This window comes from Myotis yumanensis, unplaced genomic scaffold, assembly GCF_028538775.1.
Source record: "Myotis yumanensis isolate MYYU_CA2020_CCGP unplaced genomic scaffold, mMyoYum1.0.hap1 SCAF_1, whole genome shotgun sequence".
In the NCBI taxonomy this organism is placed as follows: domain Eukaryota; kingdom Metazoa; phylum Chordata; class Mammalia; order Chiroptera; family Vespertilionidae; genus Myotis; species Myotis yumanensis.
In genome coordinates, this window is record NW_027223752.1 from 59,246,230 (window position 1) to 59,271,959 (window position 25,730).

Genomic DNA, 25,730 nt, shown 5'->3' on the forward strand with positions numbered 1-25,730 from the left:
AGACATCCTTCTCAAAATTCAGGACTACTGGCTCCCAACCACTTGCCTGCCTGCCAGCCTGATCACCCCCTAACCACTCTCCTACCAGCCTGATCGATGCCTAACTGTTCCCCTGCCAGCCCAATTGCCCCCAACTGCCCTCTTCTGCTGGCCTGGTTGCCCCTAACTGCCCTCCCCTGCAGACCTGGTCCCCCCCAACTTCCCTCCCTTACAGGCCTGGGTCCCCCCCAACTGCCTCCCCTGCAGGCCTGGGTCCACCCCAGCTGCCTCCCCTGCAGGCCTATGTCTCCCCCAACTGCCCTCCCCTGCAGGCCTGGGTCCCCCCCCAACTGCCCTCCCTTTCAGGCCTGGTCCCTCCCAACTGCCCTCCCCTGCAGGCCATCTTGTGTCCACATTGGGGTGGCCATCTTGTGTGTTGGAGTGATGGTCAATTTGCATATTACTCTTTTATTAGATAGGATTAGTTCATAGTTATGAAAATGTTTTACAATATTTCTAATGTTCAATCCCTTATTAATTTGCATGTAACTTTAAAACTTTTTATCAGGGAAATTTCAAACAAATATATAAGTTAAGAGAATAGTACAATGAACCCTCATGTACATTTAATTCAACTTAAATAAGTTTCAATTCACAGTCAATCTCATTGCATCTGTACCCCAACCTATTTCCCCTTGTCCTCCAGAGTATTTGAATCACAGATATATCAAAACAGTGGGGCCTTGACTTACGAGTTTAATTCACTTCGTGATGGAGCTCGTAACTCAAATTACTCGTATGTCAAATCAAAAAGTGAATGAGTGAGACACGTGATGCTGGGCTGATGTTGTGGCGTTCACTGTGACGTTCGTTGCGCCAACTAGCAGTGAGGTATCTGAAGCTGGCTCGTAACCCGAATCTTAGCTCGCAACTCAATGCAAAATATCGGCCAAGAGACGGCTCGTATCTCAAAAAACTCGTTAGTCGGGACACTCGTAAGTCAAGGCCCCACTGTATTTTAAATATTTCAACAAGCTGTAACCAAACTTCTCAAAAAAGACTGTTTAGATCACTCCTGATTTTTAGTAGTCAGCAGTTGCCTAAAATTTTGATAGTTTTTGTAAAAATAAGCATACATGTTTTATAAATTTCTTTACACTAAGATTTAGGTACTTCATTTGTCCATCCATTTGTTCATTCATTATACATTCAGAAAAACTTATTAACTGCTTGTTATACATTCAGCTTATTTGGAGTATGAGATTTATCGGGATGATCACTCTGTAACTATATAATGTCTAATCACTGGGGTGTATGTTTGAAACTAATATAATATTGTATGTCAACTATAATCTAAAAATAGAAAATGATTTAAAACTGAAAAAAGTGCAATAAGACAGATTTATGTCTTCTTGAGAAGTAACACAGTGCATGCCTTCATATAGATTAAAGCTGAAGCAATCTGTAGTATCAATGAGGTACTTTGGGAGAGAGTATCAAAATTAAGTCAGATTAAAGCAAAAATTGCATGCAGTTTTTCAGTTTTACCACTAGGTGGAGGACTCATCTTCTCACCAATATGAGCGAGACCAATCTCCATTGCCTGCTTTGAGGAAAGCTTCATGCTAGGGGCTGCAGATGATCAAAATTAAGATGCAGATGATGCCTTAAATGCTCCTGTGGGGAAAAGACAAGACCTCAATAATCTATATTTCAAAGCAGAATATAAATATCAAAATACAGACAAGAAGTTCTATGGAAAATAAAAGGAAAGAATAACTCCAAAAAGTTAGTTTTTTGGATGAGGTAATACAGTGTTTGAATTTTGAAGTTCAAGTAGCATTTCAACAGGCAGGGTTGAAGAGTGCTGCATAAACCCACACAGAGGCAGAAAGGCATGGTAATGTGTCCGTGGAACACCAAACAGTACAGTTTTCTTAGTGGGGATAAGACAATATGTAGTTTAGAACTATATTGCTTTAAATGTGGAGAGGAAGAGATTATAACTAATTCAATCAGTGACGTGGGAGTTGGGCAGGGGGGATGAGGGAGCTGGTTTCTTTGAGGCTCCAATCAATGATCCAGGCTCTTCTCCTCCAAATTCCTTCCTCATGCAGAGTCGGGACTCCCTCCTCCCCTTCAAGGGCACATACCTCGGTTGCAGGCTCAAACCTCCCCCCCCCCCCCCCCATGTGTGAGAAGCAACCAATGGATGTGTCTCTCACTCATCACTATTTTTCTCTTTCTCCCCTCTTCCTCCCTTCCCTCCCCTCTCTCTGTTAAACACATGCACATACACACACACACACACACACACACACACACTAAACAAATGAAAAAATATCCTTAGGTGAGGATTTTTAAAAATGTCTATTGAAGTAAGAATATAATGACTGCAACATTTTATTTTTATTTTGGGGGGAGAGAGAGAAACATCGACTGGTTGCCTCCCACATGTGCCCTGTATGCCCCGACCAGGAGTGGAACCCATCATCTTTCAGTGCACGGGATGACACTCCAATCAACGGAGCCACACTGGCCAGGGGGTCGTGAGATACTTTGAAATACATTAATGTGTTTTTATTCTTGTACTTCTTTGACCACAACTTGCCCTCTAATTTTTAGCCTGTTTGCATTAGGAAGGATTAGGATTTTAACAGCAGGAATGCACAGAATCATTATTTAACCCTTGAAGCCCATTTCAAAAGCAAGAGTCTTAAAAACCAGGGGTATATTTAGGATCTAACCAGGAAAACAGAACTTAAAAAAGAGGAAACATAATGTAGGTAATTGGATTCGCAAGAGATGAGAAGACGGCGTGGATGGTGAGGTCACCCAGAGATGGACACCAGAAAGACTGGAGAGGCAAAGGGAGGGCTAGTGCAGGAAGCTGGACCCACAGTGGAATAGAGACACCGCTGAGACAGAGAGAAATGCTGACTTCTCCCTTCACACACAGTGGCTGAACCCAGCCAGAGCGAGCTGCTATAGGGGCCTGCAGGCATCAGCAGCAAACCAGAGAGTGGGCAGGGGCAGGGCAGAAAGGACTGGGGGACAAAGGAGCCAAATCTGCGCACCATTTGCAAAGGCCAGCCATTTGCGATAGAACAGGGTTTTGTTCTGCGTTGCTTTGTTTTCAACTTCTAAAACATTCTCTTTAAATCTCTAGATCCAAAGGATGGGAGGCTAAGTTTGGCGTTTTGTTTGGTTTTTGTTTTGTCTTGTTTTTATTAATCCTCACCTGAGGATATCTTCCCATTGATTTTTAGGGAGAGTGGAAGAGAGAGGGAAAGACAGAGAGAAACATTGATGTGAGAGAAACACATCGACTGGTTGCCTCCTGCATGAGCCCTGGGGAGGAACTTACAACCAAGGCATGTGCTCTTGACTGGAATCGAACCCGGGGCCCTTTGGTCCGCAGGCCTATGCTCTATCCACTGAGCCAAACCAGCTCGGGCTAGAGTTTTTAATATAAACCACAGAGTATAGGACATGAGCTGATGGTAATTTCCCGTCACACGAAAAGGCAATCAAAGCCTCCCTGGCTTGGAAGGAGAAGCTTGGAGCAGAGGCTGAGGAGGGCAGGATTCTCAGGCTGCGTGAATGGGGACAGGTGAGGACAGAGCCTCAAGCCTGGGATTCCTAGAGAAGGGGCTTGGGCATTATTTTTTGTCTGAGAATTTGGGATGACACCGTCTTAAAGAATGCCCCACACCAACACGGGAGTGACAATAGAGTAGTAGTGGTGGGGTGGGGTGTTGAGACACAGAAACAGCCTATGATTATAGTTTTCCATGGGTTTTATGGGATTATGTGATTCCTGGACAAGATCCAGAGCAGACACCTTGAGCGGGAGGCCCAGGCAAGCACCATGTGCATCCAAGCAGGTGACGGCTAGTGGTGCACACAGCAGAGACTAAGACACCTCAGCTGGACAAGGTGTCACCTTAGGCCAGCAAGGTGCAGAGGTCAGCAGATCTATAGGTGCACCAGGCACTCCTCTCCACAGCACGATGCTGGCTGCTGGCCACCTGCCACCTGTACTCAGAGCACAGCCCTGGGGTCAAAGGGTAGGAAGGTTACAAATAGAGTTTGACTTTGAAATAACTACATGTGAATCCCAAGTTGGTTAGTGGGGGGGCGGGGGGGAGGATAATTATCCTCTGCCCTTCGAAGTTCTTAGCTGAGGAACCTAAAACAAAAGACAGCTCGACAAGAAAAAAATGAGCAGAAGTTTATTAACATGTATCATGCATAGAACGCATGGGAGACCCCAGAGGTATCAAAGGTTGGGATAGAACTTTAGAATACATAGTGTCTGTGCAAAGGAACCATAAATTTTAGAGAAATAACAAGACAAAGGAAAAGGAGCTGCGTCTCCATGGGTGGTGGGAAACTAATGGGAGATAGAGGCTGGGCAGTAACGGTTGACATGTAGATTCTACTGGTGCCCTCTCTGGGTTGGTTAGCTTCTGTCCTTCCTGGTAGAGGGGCAGTGGGACACCTTTGTAAATGTATGTTCTGCTCTTTGGCAAATAGCGGGAGCTTTTCTTTCTTTTTCTTTTTTTAAGGAAACTGTTTCATAGACAAATAGCATTTTAAAATATGTTAATGGAGGTATAATTGGCATAACGTATTAGTTTTGGATGTACAACATAACGATTTGATATTTGTACACATTGCAAAGTGATCACCACAATGAGTCCAGTCAACATCCATCACCACACATGATTGCAAAATTATTTTTTGTGGTGAGAACTTGCATGATCCACTCTCCTAACAACTTTCAAATAAGCAACACAGTATTATTAACTATCGTCACCAGGCTGTGCATTGCATCCCCCGTGACTTTTCTTGTATCTGTTTCTTCTCAATGGCCTTTAGCTCAAAATAATCCTTATCTCAAAGTGGCATATTTGGGGATGGCAAATTCTGCCACTCTTCATTTAATTTTCCAAAAGAGATGAGTTTTTAAATTAGACATATCTGAGATACCTTAAAGGGGCAGGATGAGCTGTTGAATTTGTAGAAATGACAGGTTGTTTCTATTTTTTATTGACAAATAAAAAAACTTACATTTCTCCCAGCTGGCATGGCTCAGTGGTTGAACATCGACTTAAGACCAGGAGGTCATAGTTCCATTCCAGGTCAGGGCACATGCCCAGGTTGGGGGCTTGATCCTCAGTGTGGGGTGTGAAGGAGGCAGCTGATCAACGATTCTCTCTTATCATTGATGTTTCTCTCTCTCTCTCTCTCCCCCTCTCCCTCTCCCTTCCTCTCTGAAATCAATAAAAGTATATTTTTTAAAAAACACAAAAACAAACTTACATTTCTTTCCACCTGAACTTAAACTTTAAACCTATTTCATGTTCATGGTTTCTGGCAAATGCGCCTGCTCTGAATTTAAACACAACCCCCCCCCCCCCCCACACACACACACACACAAATCTCTCTCTCTCTCTCTCTCTCTCTCTCTCAAACACACACACACACACACACACACACACTCTACTTTTCAGCCCTTCGATGGCCTTTGTTCTAGTTACTAGGCTTTTCCCTGGAGTAATGAATGCCATTCTAATGGGTGGAGAATCATTGAGCAACAAGTGTCATTTTTGGAAAGAAAGCAAATCTTGGTTAAAAATTTCCAAGTATCACTCAAAATTCCAAATTCATTTCTTCTCCAAATGAATTATCCATTGTCACCACAAAGACATTTACTCTCCTCTAGAAGTTCCCACTTCTAAGAAGCCCTCTGTGTAGAATCTGTTTTTCCCTCTCTTAGCAAGCCCTCTAACTTTACCTTAGGTGGCCTTGGTCTTAAGCAAAATCCTCACAGCCATCCCTAGTCAGGCTTCCCTTCACTCTCCTACTGACCCCACCTCTAATGAAGCTTCAGCCAAGACGTACAGAGCCTCCCCTGCTGGGGGATGAGCTTCGGGTGGCAGTAGACGGGCCTGGAGTGGAGGAGTGCAGGGTGTGCACTGCTCAGCCCTGGGGCACCGCTCTTATCCTACACGTGGGCCTCACACCACCGCCCACCTGTCAGCTCCTCCTCCCTGTCCTCTGTTCCTGCCACTAAGTGCAGAGCCTCTGGCCCAGTTTCGCAGAAGCATCTCCTCTGCTGCCAGTGCTGGAGGAACTGTGGTTTGGAGTGTGGGCGGCAACTTGGGAACCTGCCTGTGACTTGACTTTCAAACAATCCACCTGCTTTTGCTCATTACACACACACACTCTCTCTCTCTCTCTCTCTCTCTCTCTCTCTCACACACACACACACTCACATACACTCACTCACACACACACTCACACGCTCACATGCTCACACTCTCACACACACACTCACACACTTACACACTCACACACTCACACACTCACACACTCTCATACACACACACTTACACACTCACACACTTACACACTCACACACTCACACACCTCACCCTCTGTCTGCCGAGGTCCTCGGCACTTCTAATTCCTGAGCATTTCCAAGGTCCTCTGGCAAATTTCACTCACTTCCCACTCTTTAAATCCTGAAAAGGTGAGGGGGAAATATTAGGTGGGGGCCCACTCAAGACAATCTTAAGATACTAAGCAAGCTGAAACAATTGTAGGAAAATAAAATTCTAATATAATTAAAAGAAAGCTCCAGTTTCAAGGTTAAAAAATGGATGAACAGAGAGCACTGAGTTCACTGAGATGGCAACGTCCCCGTGTCGTCGCCACAGTGGCCGTGGTCTTCCCAAGAGTGTGGCTTCCTGGGAGATGGACACGGCCTGAGTGATGGAAGCAGAGACCCGCGGATGTAAGTGTCCTCTTCAGAGACGAGTCTGACAGGGCTCAAACCCTGATGGAAATAGAATCCACCAGCTTTCAGTGTATGGGGCAACGCTTCAACCCCGGAGCCACACCAGTGGCTTGAACATGCGGCTTCTAAAGTAGAAGATGTATATCCTTGATGAACATATATATTCCATCTCATTCTCTCTTTCTCCAGAACATGAATCCATAGAGGATGGTGCTATATTGAGTTAGTGAGCAAAGCCAGTCTTTTTGACTTGGGCTTAGATGACTATATTTTCTCTAAATACGTACTTTGCTGTTGTCAGTCTTGAAAAACTGGGTTGATGGAAGCTCCTCTTCATATTCAGAAGCCATTCTGGGCCAGTTTTTCATTTCTTTCTCTGTATCTTTAGCCTGTTCTGCCTTTTGCTCTTTCAAATGGAGATAATTTGATCAACTAATACTTCACCAGGGAGCCAAGAAGACTCGTTGGGGAAAGGATCATTTCCTCAATAAGCGGTTCTGGGAAGACTGGATAACCACATGCAGAGAAATGAAATTGGACCCCTTTCTTATACTACTCACAAAAGCACCTCGAAATGGGTTAAAGATTTTATGTAAGACCCCAAAGTATCAAACTCCCAGAAGGAAAACATAGGAAAAAGCTCCTTGACATTGGTTTTGGCAAGTACCTTTTGGAAGTGACCCCAAAATGGCAAACAAAAAAAGTGTTGGCTAGAACAAACAGCACACTTTTGGGGCAACCTTGAGCTTTCTCAGGCAGGGACGTTAAGGGGACCAAGGTCATCCTAGGGACAAGGCTGTTAGAAACCACGTTAATTAAATCTTTTAATGTGGGGGGAGGGTAATGGACAAAAAAATCATTTGTGCTGAGAATCTTAGTTTGTATAGGCCAGGGTTGAGAAGAGGGCTCAATGGGTCCTAGCTAGAATTTGGTCAAGGAGAGGATCTTTATCACTCTCCACCTATCAGGACCACATCATCCTTGAATCTTTAACTAAAAGAAAAAAACTTGCATGCTGTTTTCCCACCTTATTCCAGCAAAATGATTTCTCCCTTCTGAACTAATAGCATCTATTATAGTACTTCTCATATAGAAAGTTATTGTCATACCTCTTAGCAAATTTCATCATCTTATTTCATTATGCACCTGCTCATGCATTTGTCTTGGCTACCCAGTTAGGTCACAATTTCCTGTAGGAACATCGGGCTAACGTCTCTGACATCTTTTTACAGTTAAAGGTTCTGTGCAGTGCTTGGTTTAACTGGAAGGGACCAATCCATCTTCATTCATTCCAAAACTTTTTAATGGGTACTCACTATATGCATATCATTTTTCCAAGTTTAGTAAGATCCAGGCTCAACTTTTATTCTCGACTCTCTCATTTTCCCATCAGATTCCTACAACATACTAGAGAACTCAAATACATGTTTTCTTTGCAGGTTTAAAAAAATTTAACCTCATAGAACCTGGTCTGTAAGACAAGATTAGGTATGTGTCAGCTATTACACAAGTTAGATGTTCATTATTAAAGAATTCCTCACAGTTAAATAATCACAGGCTCACGTGTAGTACATATTAAGGAGTACTAAACACAGTGAAACACCACTCACACTCATGAGGATAACTATAATCAGAAAGCCAAACAGTAACAAGTGTTGGCAAGGATATGAAGAAGCTGGAACCCTTATACACTGTTGGCAGAAATGTAAAATAGTGAAACCACTTTGGAAAATAGTTGGACAGTTTCTCAAATGTTTAAACATATAGTTACTATTGACCTAGCAACTTCACTCCCAGGCATGTGTTCAATAGAAATGAAAACCTATGTCCACATAAAAGTTGGTACAAAGCAGCATTATTCATAATAGCCAAAAAGTACAAACAACCAAAAATTCTACCAAATGGTGAATGGATAAACAAAATGTGGTATATCCATACAGTGGAATACTCATCAACAATTAAAAAGGAATGAAGTGCTGATACATGGCTAAATCTAGAAAATATTATGCTCAATGATAGAAGCCAGACATAAAAGGCTACATATTGTATGATTACATTTATATGCAATGTCCAGAATAGACAAATTCATAGATAGAAAGCTGGTGAACGTTTGCTGAGGCTGGGGTTTAGGGGCTTGGTGTGTGTGTGTGTGTGTGTGTGTGTGTGTGTGTGATGACTGAAGGGCATGAATTTTTTTTGAAGTCCTAAAAATGTCCTAAAATTATAGTGATAATTGTACATATCTGTAAATATACTAAACCCTTGAATGGTTTAAAAAAAAAAGAAAAGAAAAAAATAAAGAAAAAAGAAAAACAGGCAAAAAAAAGTGGGACTATATCAAACTAAAAGTCTTCTGCAGAATAATACAACAAAAAAATGATCAGCAGAATAAAAAGGCAGCCTACAGAATGAGAGAAAATATTTGCAAACCATCTATGTGATAAGAAGTTAATATCCAAAACATATAAGGAACTCATACAACTCAATAGCAAAAAAAACACAAAACAACAACAAAAATCCAAAACCCATTAAAACCAAATGGGCAAAGGATTTGAAGAGACATTTTTCCAAAGAAGACATATGATTGGCCAACAGGTACATGAAAAGATGCTCGACATCACTAAGATGCTCGATATCTCACTATGATTTGGATTTGCACATCAGGGAAATGCAGATCCAAATCATAGTGAGATATCACCTCACACCTGTTAGAATGGCTATTATCTAAAAAACAAGAGGTGAGTGTTGGAGAGGCTGTGAAAAAAGGAATCCTTGTGCACTATTTTGGGGAATGTAAAGCAAAGGTTTGGTTCCTATTCTCTTTTTACTTAAATTAGTTTGAGTTGGAAGAAGAATCTCATGAGCTTCTGCTGGAAGGCTTTACCAAAGGAGTGACTTTTAAGTTGAATTCAGACAGATGAGTAGTATTTAAATGGGAAAGGGATGGAGAATAAAGTCTAGCAGTGGTTGTCAACCTGTGGGTCGCGACCCCTTTGGCGGTCCAACGACCCTTTCACAGGGGTCGCCTAAGACCATCCTGCATATCAGATATTTACATTACGATTCATAACAGTAGCAACATTACAGTTATGAAGTAGCAACGAAAATAATTTTATGGTTGGGTCACAACATGAGGAACTGTATTGAAAGGGCCAGAAGGTTGAGAACCACTGGTCTAGGGCCAGGAAATAAATAGCCTGAGCAAAGACCTTAGAGTGAGAAGGAACAAAAAGCATGTTGACGATTTCAAAGAAGGCCAGTGTGGGAGGATTATAAGAAGCAAGGGGTAAGGGTAGCGCAAGCATTTGAAGAAGGGAGAAAATATACAGAGTGAATATTCTTGGTCCCTACCCATGATCCGTTTACCAAACCTCTTTCCTCACTGACCTCCAATTTTGTTCAGGTAGGCGCTTATCCACAGAAAGGCCCTTGGCTCACAAAGTAAAGACGCGTCAAGGTAAGCTAATCATGGTAATCCTGCCGCTGGCCAGCAAATGGCTTAGGGACGGGAACGTGTCCCAATGTGGCAAATGATATTTGCGTTATTGAAACCGTTTAGGAAAGTTCTTCCTTCTATGTGAGCGATAATGATGGAAAGTCAATCTCGCTCATCCATATTGAATGAAGGCACAGAACCCTGTTGCCTCACTTGCTGCTGGCAGGCATTTTGTGACCTTGAGAGGAGTCAGCCTGAGAACAAAACCTAAACATTAGAGGAGGATGGAGCTAAGGGAACTGCAAGAAAATAGGGCAAGAGCCCTGATCATACTGTACCTGAAGCCTGACTATGTCTAGACGTCTAGGTATGTGAGCCAAATTCATTATTTAAGCCTTGGCGTTTGTTTTTGGTTATATGGAGCAGGAAGCCTCTTAACTGAAACAACAGATGTCCAGGTATAGGCCCCTGAATGATAAGTCTGATATGGAATCAACTGGACAGAGGACTGGGAGTTCTAGTGAGAAAATCATAAGGAGACAATCTAGTTTGGCGTGGTATGGGGCTGACGTAAGAAATGTCCAAACCTGTGGAGAATTTTTACTTGTAGAGTTTATTTGAGCCAAACTGATGACTTGCTGGGGGAACAAGATCTAAAACATTCCAAAGATTAACAGTTTTGCAGCTTCTTTTATGCATTTGAAATTAAGGAGGGAATGTACATGGAGGTGGGAGGAAGCAGGGCTGGGAGGGGATTGGTTACAGGATAGTTGACAAGATCATGTGCTCTCTTGAGGGTTAATACCCCCTTAGAGAGGTATTGCTTCTGGTATTTCAAAGGTGTGTTAACCTAACTGCACAAGAACAATGGACAGGCTGGCTTAAAACCTTTTACTAAAGAAGTTATAGGCCTGGGCATGACTACCCACCATGACCTGCCTACTTAGGAATTTATGATCAGATCACCCTATGAGGTTACTTCCTATAGACCCCCCCTTTTTTGTCCGCACTGGTGTGTTTACTCCCCTTTTGTTGTTGCCTACCTTCAGTAAGGTCTTGTGCAAACCATACGCTAGTTGGATTTTCCTTGCCCATAAGACTGTGCTGAGAGTACCTGGAATCTGGTTCAAGGTTCCTCCAGATACCTTTGAATTCTAAATGTACTCATGTCCCTATGCCCTCTGCTGGCAGTGGTTCTGTTTATGGATCATTTCACTCTCCAGTGTATGTCGAGCTGTATGCTATTTGTAAAACATCATACCAAGTGTTATGTGAAACACAACTCCTTTATCTGAAACACACACACACACACACACACACACACACACACGACATTTATGTGTTTGGTAACCGTGATTCAATCCTTTGAGGGGGCAGATACGAGGCTTACATTGTAAAAATGCAAACAGCTTTGAAGATTGTGAAACACTCTGGAAGGGTGTGTGGCCCATGGATTATCCCCCTGCTACCCATTTTCCTGCTGGTTCTTGCCATCCTTTTCCTTTCTTTCCTCAACCCCCCAACACTTACCGAGTATTCCAGTCACTCCAATTTTTTCTGTCTCTAAAATACAGAAAAATTCAACTCTTCAAACCCAAATTTAGCTGTAGGCTCACTTTGCATATCCAGGTATTCAGCAGAACAAAAGGGACTTTCGTATAACATAATCCACCCTCTTTGAAGAGACTTGTCCTTCTAAATTAGCAAATTTATTATTTATTTATTTATTCATAATTTTTCTTTATTGTTGAAAGTATTGACTCCTTCTAGCCTGCCCCCGCCCCCAGCCCCAGACCTCCACCACACTATCGTGTGTGCCCGTGGGTTATGCATATATGCAAATAAGTTCTTTGGTTAATTTTAAACACTCCTGTTGGAACATTCCAGTCTTCTCATTTGCACTAGGGAATATTAAGGATTGGTTAATCATGTTTAGGTCTGTGTGCTCATGAAAGGTAATTGGCAAGAGATCCCCCAACTCTAGCTGCTTTTGCTGTTGTGGATGTTACGCTTTCAATTCTGGTGTTAGATCTGGATTTTATGATTGCCATTAAGTTAGACGGCATTCCCTTACAGTACAGATGCCAGTTATATAAACTTCTTGTAGCCAAACATTCCAAAGCATTCAATTAGGCATCTATCATTCATAAGAAGACTTTTTTTGGCCACATTACTTACAAGGTACTTGCCTTTAAAAAGAAATTTACTATTTACCCAAGAATAAAACGAAAATTTTCCCTGGCAACTTAAGTTGGATCTCAGTAAGAAATCAAGTGTCTTGGGAGGAAGGGGAAAGGAATTTATTATAATGATCCAGAGAATTAAAAGACACACACACACACACACACACACACACACACACACACCTGTTCTTGGGAAGGAGAGAAACTAGAACAGCCCTGGAGCTCCGGGACCTCCGAGGGGGGAACTCATTGACCATCTTTTAGGGGCCAGCCTTGGGGTAACTTGGCTCTAACTGCCTTCCATCCGTTTGTTTCTGCTAGAGATTTTATTTTATAAACCTTTTAGATGGAAATATAACATATAAAGTGCACAGATCTTCAGTGTACAGTTCACCAGGTGAACACACTCATGTAACTAGCATGCAGATCAATGTCCCTATCAATGCCTCCTCCCACTTGTTACCCTTCAAAGGTATTCCTTTCTGATTTTATCACACAGATTTGTTTTGCCTACTTTTGAGCTTTATTTAAACGGGATCACTTAATGTCTGGCTTCGTTTGCTCAAGATTGTGCCTGTGAGATGTGTCCTTATCGCTGCAGAGAACAGGAGCTTGCTCGGGTTGCTGCAGCGTATTCTATGAAGATTATTTTCCTGACACATTTGGATTGTTTCCAACTTGGATATTATAAACAAAGCTACAAATGAATGCTCTTGCACATGTCTTTTGGTTCACATATGTTTTCATTCTTAAGAGTGGAATTCCTGGGTCATAAATAAGCATATACTCAGATTTAGCAAATATTGCCAAACAGCTTTTCAAAGAAGCTGTGCCAATTTACATTCCCACCAGTAGAGGATTAGAGTTCCAATCACTCCACATCCTTGCCAATGCTTGGCAGTGTCATTTAAAAATTGGTATCCTTTCTGGTCAATGAGCAGTGTTATCTCATTGTGTGCAATTCCTTGTGGACTAATGATATTGAGCACCTTTTCATATGTTCATCGAATAATTAGATCTCCTCCTTTGTGAAATGCCTGTTTAAGTATTTAAAAAACTTTGTGAAGTATTTAAGTATTTTATTGGGTTGTCTGTATTTTTAAAATTGTTTATTTTATTGAAGTCTTTGTTAGATTCCACACCTAACACTTAAGTTCCCAGGAGACTTTGATTGGCCTAGCTTGGACCACATCCTCACCCTTTGGTCAGGGTTGTGGGAACTTGTGACTGGCATTCTTTCAGAATTATAGAAATTGACAGTGAAGGAAGCTTTCCAAAGGAGGACCCATTGAGCAGTCAAGTGGTTTTCATTTAAATACTCATCCTCTCCTCTGGCCAGTGTGGCTCAGTGGGTTTCCTGTGCATTGAAAGGTTGCAGACTGGATTCCCAGTCAGGGGTTACCTGGACTCCATCCCCGGTAGGGGGCGTGCATGAGGCAGCCAATTGATGTTTCTCACGTGAATGTTTCTCCCTCTCCTTCTCCTTTCTCTATAAAAATCAATTTTTAAAAATCTTAAAAAAAAAAACCCTCATCCTTTGCTGCTTCTTTTTAACTGACAGTGTCTGGGAGCCATCATGAGCCAGCATTTTGATTTCTCATTTGACCAGAAATGTTAAGCTATCCTATAAAGTCCTCTGGTTCTTAGTAATTCTAAAATCATTTCCTTGCAATATTATCATCACATAAGAATCAGAAGTAATTTTAAATATTTATCTTTTCCTTCTTACACCAAATCTTATATAATTTGTATTTCTTATTAAAACCTTATATCAATGTAGCACTGTATACTTAACAATATTTTCATTCATTGTCTCACTTATGTTTTCACTAATTCTTTATAGTATAAAATGTAGATTAAAATTTCTTCTTTAAAAAAAATTAATACATTGTAGATAGACACGGCTAACGTCCCTGTTGGCCAAATCCCCAAATCCCAGTGAACCCCTCCCTAGAAGTAACCATTGTTATAAGTTTGATATGCACAGTTCCACTTGTATAGGAAAAAGTATACATTGTTCTGTGACTTGTTTTTATACCTTCAACACTTGGTCTTATAATCTAAGGTGTTGCATATTCATCTAACTTATATAGTACATTTATATTTATGGAAATATAGGGAATCAATATATCATAATTTATTTAAGCTATTCCCTTATTGATATTTGGTTGTTTAGATTTCACGTTATTTCCTATGAATTTTTCACATAATAGGGAAAACATTTTCATACATAAGACAGATCCAAAAAGCTCAATACAGAACAAGGGGCGGGGGGGAGGGGGGAATACATTACTTTTGCCATCAGTATTTTTGCATTTATTCTTCAATAAACATTCTTGTCCTTCAGCATCAGTTAGCACATGCAACGAGAGATGTGCATTGCTATTCTAAGATTCTGTGATTCTATAAGAATTCCCAATAAGAGATGCCAAGTTGTGTTCTGTACTTTTACTGTTCACTAGACAGAAATAGTGTTTTAACCTCAAAAAATATCTCCTTAGAAGTGATTTTATTTTTGGCCTCAAAAATGAGTCAAGAGAAGAAGGAAGACATCAAATGCAATGAATTTATTTACCAAATTACTTGCAAATTATCTATTTGCACTTGCGTCTCTTCAACCAAAAGCTAAACAAGTTCGGGCAGGCAGACTAAGACCTTTAGCTTAATTTGTAAGTGGTTACCTGTAAAACCCTCAAGCCATTTTATTACTCACCATCTTTTGATAACAAAACTGGGATATTAATGTTCACTAGAAATTCTAACTTGGAAAACAGTTTACTCAATGGCTTAGACAGTTGAGGCCATTTGTAACTTAGAAATGATGCCTTTGTTTCAGAAATGTGGCGTGTAGAGCAAGAAGACAAAATTACACCCACAGGCACACATACACAAACCACATTACCTATAGGATAATTTTTACTGTTTAAATAAAATATTGAGCATCTAATTGTTTGCCAATTTGTCTTCTTGGCCTTATCTGAAGGTAATGTTATCTTTATTCACACATTTGAATTGTTTTCAAGTAAAAGTGTAGAAGTCCTCATTTGTAAGACCTTTATCTACACTAATAAAAGAGAAACATGGTAATTGGCGTACGACCGCTACCCTTCCCATTGGCTAATCAGCGTATCCTTATGCAAATTAACTGTCAGCCAAGATGGCGGCCAGCAGCCATGCACTGAAGCGAGCAGGGAGGTTTGCTTCCTCCAGGAACTGCAGACTCCAACGTTCCCCGTTCCCCGCCTCACTTGCCAGACTCTCAACTGCAACTCTAAGCAACTATTACTATGTTGCAAATAAGAAGCTAAACAAAACTGGCTGTCAGTCAGCCCCGGACCGCAACATTGTATCCATGTTTTCAGCAGCGAGGCCTCAGAGCTAAAGCTGGCCCAGAATAAAAAAAAAAAAAAAAAGAAAACAAGGAGCGGTTGGGAGCTTTTAGTCAACTGCCAGTGGGAAAACAGCCCTCAGCCCCTCACCCAGGCTGGCCAGGCACCCCAGTGGGGACCCCCACCCTGATCCAGGACACACTTCAGGGCAAACCAGCCGGCCCCTACCCATGCACCAGGCCTCTATCCTATATAGTAAAAGGGTGATATGCCTCCTGGCACCGGGATCAGCGGAGCAGCGAGGCTCCCGGCACCGGGATCAGCGTGACAGGGGGCAGCGCCCAAACCCCCTGATCAGCCCTGCTCTGTGCCTGATAGGGGGGGAGCTCCCCAATCCCCCGATTGCCCTGCGGCTCTGTGTGTGACAGGGTGCAGCGCACCAACCTCCTGATCGGCCCTGCTCTGTGGGTGATAGAGGGTGGCGCCCCAACCCCCCTCCACGGGCCTTGCTCTGTGTGTGACAGGGTAGAGCCATAACCTCCCCATTGGCCCTGCCCTGAGTGTGACAGGGTGCAGCGCCCCAACTCCCTGATCCGCCCTGCTCTGTGTGTGACAGGGGGCGGTGCCCCAACTCCCCTATCGGCCCTACTCTGTGCGTGACAAGGGGGAGCTCCTCAACCCCCTGATGGGCCCTGCTCTGTGAGTGACAGGGGGAAGCTCCTCAACCCCCTGATGGGCCCTGCTCTGTGCGTGACAGAGGGGAGCTCCCCAACCCCCTGATCGGCCCTGCTCTGTGCGTGATGGGGGTGGCACCGCAACCTCCCCATCGACCCTGCCTTGAGTGTAACAGGGGGCGGTGCCCCAACCCCCCAATCAGTCTACCCTGAGCGTGACTGAGGGTGGCATTGCAACCTCCCGATCCGCCCTGCTCTGTGCATGACGGGGCGGCACCCCAACTCCCCAATCGGCCCTGCTCTGAGCCTGACCAGGGGCTGCACTTAGGGATTGGGCCTGCCCTCTGCCACCCGGGAGCAGGCCTAAGCCAGCAGGTCGTTATCTCCCGAGGGGTCCCAGACTGTGAGAGGGCACAGGCCGGGCTGGGGGACCCCCCCCCCCCAGTGCACAAATTTTTGTGCACCGGGCCTCTAGTATATTATAATAAAATAGAAGCAACTTCTTAAATGTTTAAGTCAAAATCATTTTTTATGGATAGATTTTATACTTCAGATTTAAGAATAGTTAGAGTAAAAGAACCCATAAGTACAATGTCTTTTACTCTCTCAGGAAATAATATAAAATATTCTGCAATTCAACTAGTTATCATTCTATCTTTTCAATAATTCAGACAAGTATTTAAAATCCTAAATGCCATTCATTTTAGGTAGAAGTTCAACAACTCATCGTAGAAAGATTATACAATTGTAGTAATTATTAATATTTTTTCTAACCCCTCTATTTGATTTTATCATTCAAAAATGGTTAATAATTACAATTGAATGTTCTTTTGAAGTTTATTTTATATTTGGGAGTGAAAACAAGCAACAGCATTTTCTCAAAGTTTTGAGCTACAGAGCATTAATGGTATAGATATGGTTTATCTATTGTATAATTGAGTAGTCATGAGCAATAAGAGAACAACATTAAACCCATAAATATCAAAATTTCATGAGGAGTGTTGCATTTCCCTCCATTGCTAGGAAATACCATCTTTTATTCATTTAATAGGTAACTGTTGACTGGGTTCTATGGTAAGTTAATACACACAATTCCTATATTCGAGGAACCCACAGACTAATTCAGAGAGTGCTACAAGTCAATTTATAACACAACTAGAGGCCTGGTGCACAAAATTCGTGCACAGGGGGTTGTCCCTCAGCCCATCCTGCAACCTCTCCAATCTGGGACCCCTCAGGGGATGTCTGACTGCCGGTTTAGGCCCCATCCCTAGTCGAACATCCCTCTCGCAATCTGGGACCCCTGGCTCCTAACTGCTTGCCTGCCTGCCTGCCTGATTGCCCCTAACTGCCCCCCTGCCAACCTGGTCACCCCCTAACTGGTCCCCTGCCAGCCTGATCACCCCTAACTGCCTCTGCCTCGGCTCCCGCCACCTTGGCTCCAGCTTTGTTCAGAAGGAAGTCGGACATCCGGAAGATGTCCAGTCAACCCGGTCTAATTAGCATATTACCCTTTTATTAGTATAGATGTGTTAGATATTGTAAAAGAGGTATGAATAATTTTTTGAAAGACATCAAATTCGTTTTTTTAAAGGTAAGATGGAGGGCTGTGACACAGAACAACTAAGTCTGTCTGGGGGAATAGTGAGAAACTTCAGGGAGCAGGTGGCATCTGAGGTGGACCTGGCCGGGTAGCTGTTGGTTAGAGCACAGAGAGGTGAGGCCACACGCCAAGGAATGCCAACAGCTGCCAGGGCTGGAAGAGGCAAGAAACAGATTCTCCTGTAGAGCCTTCAGAGGAAGTGCAGCCCTGCCAATGCATAGATTTTGGATGTCTGGCCTCCAGAACTGTGAGAAAATGAATTTATATTTAAGCCACCCAGTTTGTGGTAAATTGTTACAGCAGCTCTAGGAAATGAAAACACCCAGATTTTCCATAAATCTCTGGACTGGCAGGAGCACAGACAGAGTGGTGAGTAAAAAATGCAAGTCACTTTGTGATTCAATTTATATGAAGTTCAAAGAAGGAAAAATGAACAGTGTGTTATTTAGGAATACATATACATTGGATGAAACAATAAAAAAACCCCAAGGAAATGATAAACAGAATTCAGGAGGAAAGGGGATGGAATAGGAGGGTATGAAGGAAACACAAAAGTTGTTGGTAATACTCTTTTTCTTATCGTGGATGTTAGATACAGTGTTCATTTCATTGTCAGACATGTTTTATGCTGTCTAATGTGGTAGTCACTAACCACAGTGACTATTTACATTTAAATTAACTATAAAATTCCTTATTTGCACTAGCCACATTTCAGGTCCTCAATAGCCAGGTGAGCTACTGGCTGCCAACAGCCAGGTGAGCTACTGGCTGCCATATTGACAGTGGAGATAGGTAAGATTTCCCTTATTGTAGAAAGTTTTTTTTAAAAATATAAATATATTTTATTGATTTTTACAGAGAGGAAGGGAGAGGGACAGAGAGTTAGAAACATCGATGAGAGAGAAACATCGATCAGCTGCCTCCTGCACACCCCCTACTGGGGATGTGCTCACAACCAAGGTACATGCCTTGACCGGAATCGAACCTGGGACCTTTCAGTCTCAGTCCGCAGGCCGACACTCTATCCACTGAGCCAAACCGGTTACGGCTCATTGTAGAAAGTTTTATTGGACAGTTCTGATCACAGTGACTATCTCCAAGAAGAGGATCCGAGCCTTTTATAGCACTTGAGTTTTCCCTCAAGGTTGGAGAATGGCAGGACCCCCAGTTAGATTTGTGGAATTCACAGGCAGAGGTGACCTATGTCCTGGCACAGTCTTAGGTGGAAAGCTTTGCAGAAGTACCCACCATGTCCACCACACACTGAGTGGACTGGAAGCAATGCTGCAGAGGGATGCAAAGGCTGCGTACCCAGAGCTGGCTGGAAAAAAAAAGTGTATCGGAGAAAGTGAGGTTAGGGGAAAGTATTATTTCTAAAGTAAAAGGATATATTGAATATTTTCAGATTATTTTACTACTGATCCACTAAAAAATAGTTATGTTTACAAAACAAAGGAATTAATGTTATGATGGCTTTTAAAAAATATACGAGTATACATATATCCCACGTTCAAAGGCTGTTAAATCGCGTTGTTTACCCATATCTTCAGAAAAAAATCACTTCTACTGTCATGGTAAAACAACCTGCTTCCCTATTTATAATGGCCTGGCCCTCTAGCAACTTCAGCGCGAAATTATAGCTAATTTGCCTACAAACATCAGGTGGTCATAATAATCTGGCCACTCAGTGTATAATCTTATTGATTTCAGAGAGGAAGGGAGAGGGAGAGAGAAACATCAATGATGAGAGAATCATTGATGGGCTGCCTCCTGCATGCCCCCTACTGGGGATTGAGCCCACAGCCCAGGCATGTGCCCTTGACAGGAATTGAACCTGGGACCCTTCAGTCCACAGGTAGACACTCTATCCACTGAGCCAAACCAGCTAGGGCTATGATGGCTTTTTAAATTTAGTGAAGCCAACAATTCCTGACCATTCTGGAATTTTGCACTTCTGTTTATTAATTGCCACCTCGTTTCTCCTGCAATACAGATGATTAAATTTGGGTTGTGTATTGATAGAATTCTGATACATCATACAAATGCCGTGGGCCCTGCTAAACATAATAAAAGTATGACAAAATCTTATATAACAAACCAATACCATGGGCTACAGTCTTGTTCCCACCTTTCAGCACTTTAAATAGTTTATTCTGAATTTCTTAAAGAAACTTTAAATTAGATTTCTGAGATTCTAGAGTTCTGCAAATTTCTACAACTGCAGAAAAATGACAATATTACTTCTGACAATGAGTGTTTATAATTTCCCCCTCTCTTTTATGGGTGCTTATTTGGTGGGGGGTCCTCCTGTGATTGTGGAACCATAAAGCCCATTAGACATGGCCCTAAAATAACATAACTGTCCCACAGCACAGGAGATCCTGCTCATTTTATTTGTCCCCCTTCTCCCTCCCTTCCAGTGGGGCTGCAGGTCAAGGCTTAGCTACGCGGGTTTAGAGGATGGGCCTGGAGGCTGGGTGTGGTAGGCTTTAAAGATGGGCCATGAGACAGAAAACACCTTGTGAACTGGCACAGTGCTTACAAATCACAGGGGAGAATGTCAGCTCCTGAGCCGACCCTTTCAGGCTCCCCATTTGCTGTCACGCTCAGGCTGGGCTTTGCCTGGAGCTCCCAAGGTCCAGCTTCCATTGGGATCACAGCCTTGACCCACAAAGCATTTTATTTATTTATTTATTTATTTATTTATTTATTGTGTGAGAGAGAGAGAGAGAGAGAGAGAGAGAAAGCGAGAGCGAGAGAGCGAGCGCTTATTTATACATTCATTGGTTGATTCTTGTATATGCCCGGACCGGGAATTGAACCCACAACCTTGCATATAGGGACCACGACGCTCTAACAAACTGAGCTCCCCGGCCAGGGCTCTCCTCTGATGTTTAGCTTGTGGCGAGGTTGGGAGAAGCACTCCGGACCCAGGTGTCCGCGAGAGGCGAGTTCGGGCGGATCTCGGGGGGCTGGTTGCTGAGGAAAACCGCAGCTTTGTTTCCCAGGGGAAGGGCGGCCGGTCGCCAGGCCTCCAGCGCCAGCTTGGCGCAGAGCCCGGGGGCGCACGACGCCTCCAGGCGGGTCTCCGGGCCACCCACCTCGGGCGAGGGGGCGAAAGGTGCGCCCCGCCACGCGCGCCCCCGCCGCGCGCGCTCCCAGCCCCGGCCCCGCCGCACTTCCTCGCCCACTAGCGCCCACTGGCCAGGGGCGGCGCTGCGGGCGCCGGGGGAGCGCCGCCTCTTCTTCCTCCGATTCCTCCCGCCTCCTCCCTCTCCTCTTCCCCACTCCAGTCCCCGCTCCCTGGGCGGGGTGAGCGCGTCCGGTCGGCGGTAACCGCTCAGAAATGGCAACTAGCGCGGTGGAGGTGTTCGGGCTCCAGGAGGACGAGGTGCGGGGGCCGCGGGGTTGCGGGGCGGGCTTCCCATCGCGCTGCCCAGCAGCCAGACCCCAGGAGGCGGCGGCGGCAGGGGGTCGGCTGTCAGCCCCCTCCTTCCCCTGCGCGAGCCCGGGGACGCGCGGGGCGCGGTGGCACCGAGGGGGCGGCCCCGCGCGCGGGCTGGGGCTGGGGCTGGGCGCGCAGCGGGGAGCCGCATTTTCTCCGGGAACCTGTGGACTCCACACCCCTCTCCGCCCCTCTCCGCCCCGCCGCCTTCCTCGTCGGTTTCCTTCGGGAAGTGTAGCCGAGGGGGCTCGGCGGCCGGCGGCGTGAGTGCGCGCGGGGACGCGCCCCGCCGGCCAGCGGCTTCCTGCCACCCCCCTCCCCGCCGCCGAGGGCGTGAGCTCCGGGAGGGGCGGTGGCGAAATCCCCGGGAGCTTAGCATCCCGGCAGTTGCTGCGCCGGCTCTGGCACAGGCCCGCTGGACTCCACTGGATGCACTTTGACCTGAAGGCTTGCCCGGGAATTGTGACTCGCTGTTTTGGTTTTTTTCTTTTTCTTTTTCTTTTTCTCCGCAGCCCTTTTTAACCCTCACTGGAGTCGGGGATGGGAAAGCAGGCGAATAGATGGTCTTCCCCGTGTTTAGTAACAAGTATCACGTGTGGAAAGTGCGTGCAATGTTTCACTGGTCTGTATTGATACTTAAAAAGTCGAGCTGGAAAAGTATAACTATGTTAAAGAACTCCCTATAGCTGTTCGCTTTGAAAATTAAGTTCTGCTCTTTGAAAAGGCAAAGCTGTCCCTTCTCAGTTATGCCTTACGCTTATTAAAAATAAGCCATTTGGGAAGGGTTGTTCTGTTTTAAAGGAGGTAGGTGGGGGGGTGAAAGACTATCTGGTCTACAGTTTGGAGTGGGGAAAACATCAGATTTAAGCGTTCCTGTTGGTTAAACTGTCACAGGTATCTGTTTGCAAGATTGGACCCATTTAACTGTAAGTCCTTCAGCCTAATTGCTCAGGTATCTTCTAACAGTGTTGTAATAGTGCCTCCTCTGAGGAACGTGGTATCTTCTAACATCTTTTTAAAAATGTCGTTTACATTTCTCTTGAAAGTTCTTTGTGTATCAATAGTGGGCAACTTGTTGATGCAGGCAGGTTATCTCAGAGGGTTTTGAGAATGATCATGGCCAGGCGATTAGACTTTCATTTCTTAGTGACTGCTGCCGGAACAGAAGCACAGGGTGGGTGGACCAATGGTGGCAGCTCGGTAGTCCCTTCGAAACAGAGGTCAATATGTTTAGCTAAAAATAATACTCAGCTAATGTTCTATAGAAGAGAGCAGAGGAAAATCATGCAGTGCTGAACCTACCATAGCATTCTTCTTATCAGTCAGGGTTCCTGGCTTGCTACAATCAGCTGTCCAATGCAGATAACCTCCAGCGGGATCCACCACAATCTGGCTGGCCTTGGCCTTTCTTTCCCCGTCGTTGTTATGGTTGTTGTTGTTGTTGTTGTTGTGTGTTGTTACAGGGTGTGGGCCCTGCTATTCCAGATTTCTCATCTCACTCCCCACAGAGCCAACTGATCATAGACAGAGCATTGCCAAAGGTATCATTCACTGTTCTCTCCCCCTTGGAACAGGGTCTGTTTACAGTTATTTGTGGCTGTTCGTGGGTGGTCATTAAGCAACTCCGTGTGAAGGCCAGAAACGCTACCCTTTGAAATGAGGTTTTCCTGAACTTGCTGAAGGATTTGTACTGGGAAGTTTAATGGCATGGGGCCCACTCTGATTCTCACGATGGGGGTCTGGTTGTCAGTCCCAGGACTCAAAAGTTTCTTCCGACTCCTTCTGTAGACTTTGTCCACGTGGAGAAAGAGGATGAGACAGGAAGATAAAAGACATGATGGTGGTGTTGTCTTCCACTTCTTCCATTGTCATTTAGGTTATTCATTCAACATTTATTAACTGTCTGTTCTGCCTCACACAGTTTGTTAGGCACCAGGGATTCAGAGAGAAACAACAGTCCCGCCTGTTCTCTGAGGAGCTCCCAGTCTGGTGGGAAAGAGACAGAAATTGCTTGTTTTCGGGTAAAGGCTGTCATCGCATCGCTATTATTTGTCATTTATTTTCAGCTCCATCACAAAAATGAAAGAGGGCTTAGAAAAGCCTCCCTCTCCCTACTTTTTAAGAAGAAAAACATTGTAGCTATGTCACTTTCTAAAACTCAGACTGGTCTGGGAATAGATAGCCCTCTGCTGTTTATGAAAAGGCATTTTTTTCTATTACAGCCATAAAAGAAAGATGATTCTTATTTTAAATTTAAAACTGAAACAAGGAGAAAGATGAATAGACATGGGATAGAAGCGAGTGAGACAACTATAATTTAACCAGCATATACTGAATAGCCACTTTGTCACACTGTATGAGCATATTAGTGTTGAAGTGAGTTTTAGCTCTTCTTCCACTTGTATCTTTTATTTTTTAAAATATATTTTATTGATTTTTTACAGAGAGGAAGAGAGAGAGATAGAGAGCCAGGAACACCGATGAGAGAGAAACATCAACCAACTGCCTCCTGCACATCTCCCACTGGGGATGTGCCCGCAACCGAGGCACATGCCCCTGACCGGAATCGAACCTGGGACCCTTCAGTCCGCAGGCCGACGCTCTATCCACTGAGCCAAACCGGTTTCGGCCCACTTGTATCTTTTAGCAAGAGATATCTGTTCCTGGCTCCACATGCAGAATTTTGCCATTAAAGCATAACAAACTAAGGAAGTAGTGTAATATAATTTCCACCAAATTTGCTCTGACAAGAAGTTAATTCCCACGAATCTTTGGTGCGGAGGAGTGTGGTAGATATGGGGACTGGAAATCAGCATCCCTTCCTGCCAGCAGACATCCCTGCATCCCAGACCACCCTGCATCCCAGACTCTCCTGCACTTAGCATCCTGGAAATAGATTGTGAAATAGGTTTCCTAGTTAGGTGCACTTAAGGTTTGTTTGGAAGGTGGAAATGAAGTACCGCGTAACTTACTGTCTGTTTGCTTGTTACTTTGCTTTTTCTGCTGACAAGCATGGCCATGCAGACACTGAGTTTTTCTGCAGAAGTGTTCTAGTACCTGGCAACGCTGGCTTGTGGGTATTGATAGGAAATTGCCAGCAGAGGTTGGTGGTGGTGGCTTCCTGATGTCTTGATTGGGTACATTCTTTAAAGTCAGCAGGTCTGTGATGGCTCCTGATTACCCACTTCTCTGGCTGGGGCAGAAGCGGCAGCTTCCTGGGTGGGCCCGCACTGAGGAACTTCTGGGTCCTCTGGAGGCCCAGCCTGTAGCCTGCCCCTCTAGCATTTCCAATGATTTTTCTAAACACCTAATTCCCTGTATTAACGTCTTTCTTCCTAAAATATTGAGTGACTTCTATTTCCTGTAACTGAAACCTGATTGAAACAAAGGAAGAGAAGGGGGAAAAATAAAGAGGAAAGAGTTGAGAGTCTTTGCTCCACCATTTTCACATATAGAAGAATGGATGCCTTTGATGGTGTCAGTGACCACAATGCATAAGCAACAGGACAACTAGAAAGTGTATGTTCTGACTCCTCTAGACCCACTAATACTGAGCAGAAATAGACCCTGCCCACACTGGCATTATACTGAGCCCAAACCTCTAGTCCAGTGGTTCTCAACCTTCCTAATGCCGCGACCCTTTAATACAGTTCCTCATGTTGTGGTGACCCCCAACCATAAAATTATTTTCGTTGCTACTGTAATTTTGCTACTGTTATGAATCGTAATGTAAATATTAGATATGCAGGATGTATTTTCATTGTTACAAATTGAACATAATTAAAGCATAGTGATTAATCACAAAAACAATATGCAATTATATGTGTTTTCCGATGGTCTTAGGCGACCCCTATGAAAGGGTCGTTCGACCCCTAAGGGGTCGCGACCCACAGGTTGAGAATCGCTGCTCTAGTCTCTACTCACAAAAAGGAGAAGCACATTTGAAGCAGCGGCTGTGTTAGTATTTAGCCCAATCTTTTTCGTATTGTTTATGCCATTCCTGCTTTTCTGCAACTCTTTAATATTTCTCATGGGTTTCCATGGGACCAAAGAAGTGCATAAATATAGTTTATTTGTGCAATTTGCTCTTTATTATAAACCAACAGAAAGTTTGCAAGTACAGTGCGAAGAACTCTAAATTCTCCTCATTCAGATTCTCCAACTGCTGACATTTTACCACAATTGCTCCATAACCATTTTTTGCCATTTTCATTGGTCTTTTTCTGAACCATTTGAGGACAAGCTGCAGATACAATGCCCCATCACCTCTAAA

General features: G+C 43.9%; 1 protein-coding gene across 2 annotated transcripts in view; it reads left to right on the plus strand.

Annotated features, from left to right (window-relative positions):
• The first annotated feature begins 21,316 nt into the window (after nucleotides 1–21,316).
• The window catches only part of NEDD4 (NEDD4 E3 ubiquitin protein ligase), a 132,377-nt gene continuing 127,963 nt past the window's right edge, over nucleotides 21,317–25,730 (plus strand). Inside the window, exon 1 of one of the 2 annotated variants that reach the window (XM_070422168.1) lies at nucleotides 21,317–21,403. In XM_070422168.1, the coding sequence (XP_070278269.1) occupies nucleotides 21,359–21,403 (45 nt within the window). In that variant the 5' untranslated portion in view covers nucleotides 21,317–21,358. Of the gene's footprint in view, nucleotides 21,404–21,982; nucleotides 22,060–25,730 lie in introns of those variants that run through there. The other variant, XM_070422176.1, reaches the window with a different exon arrangement.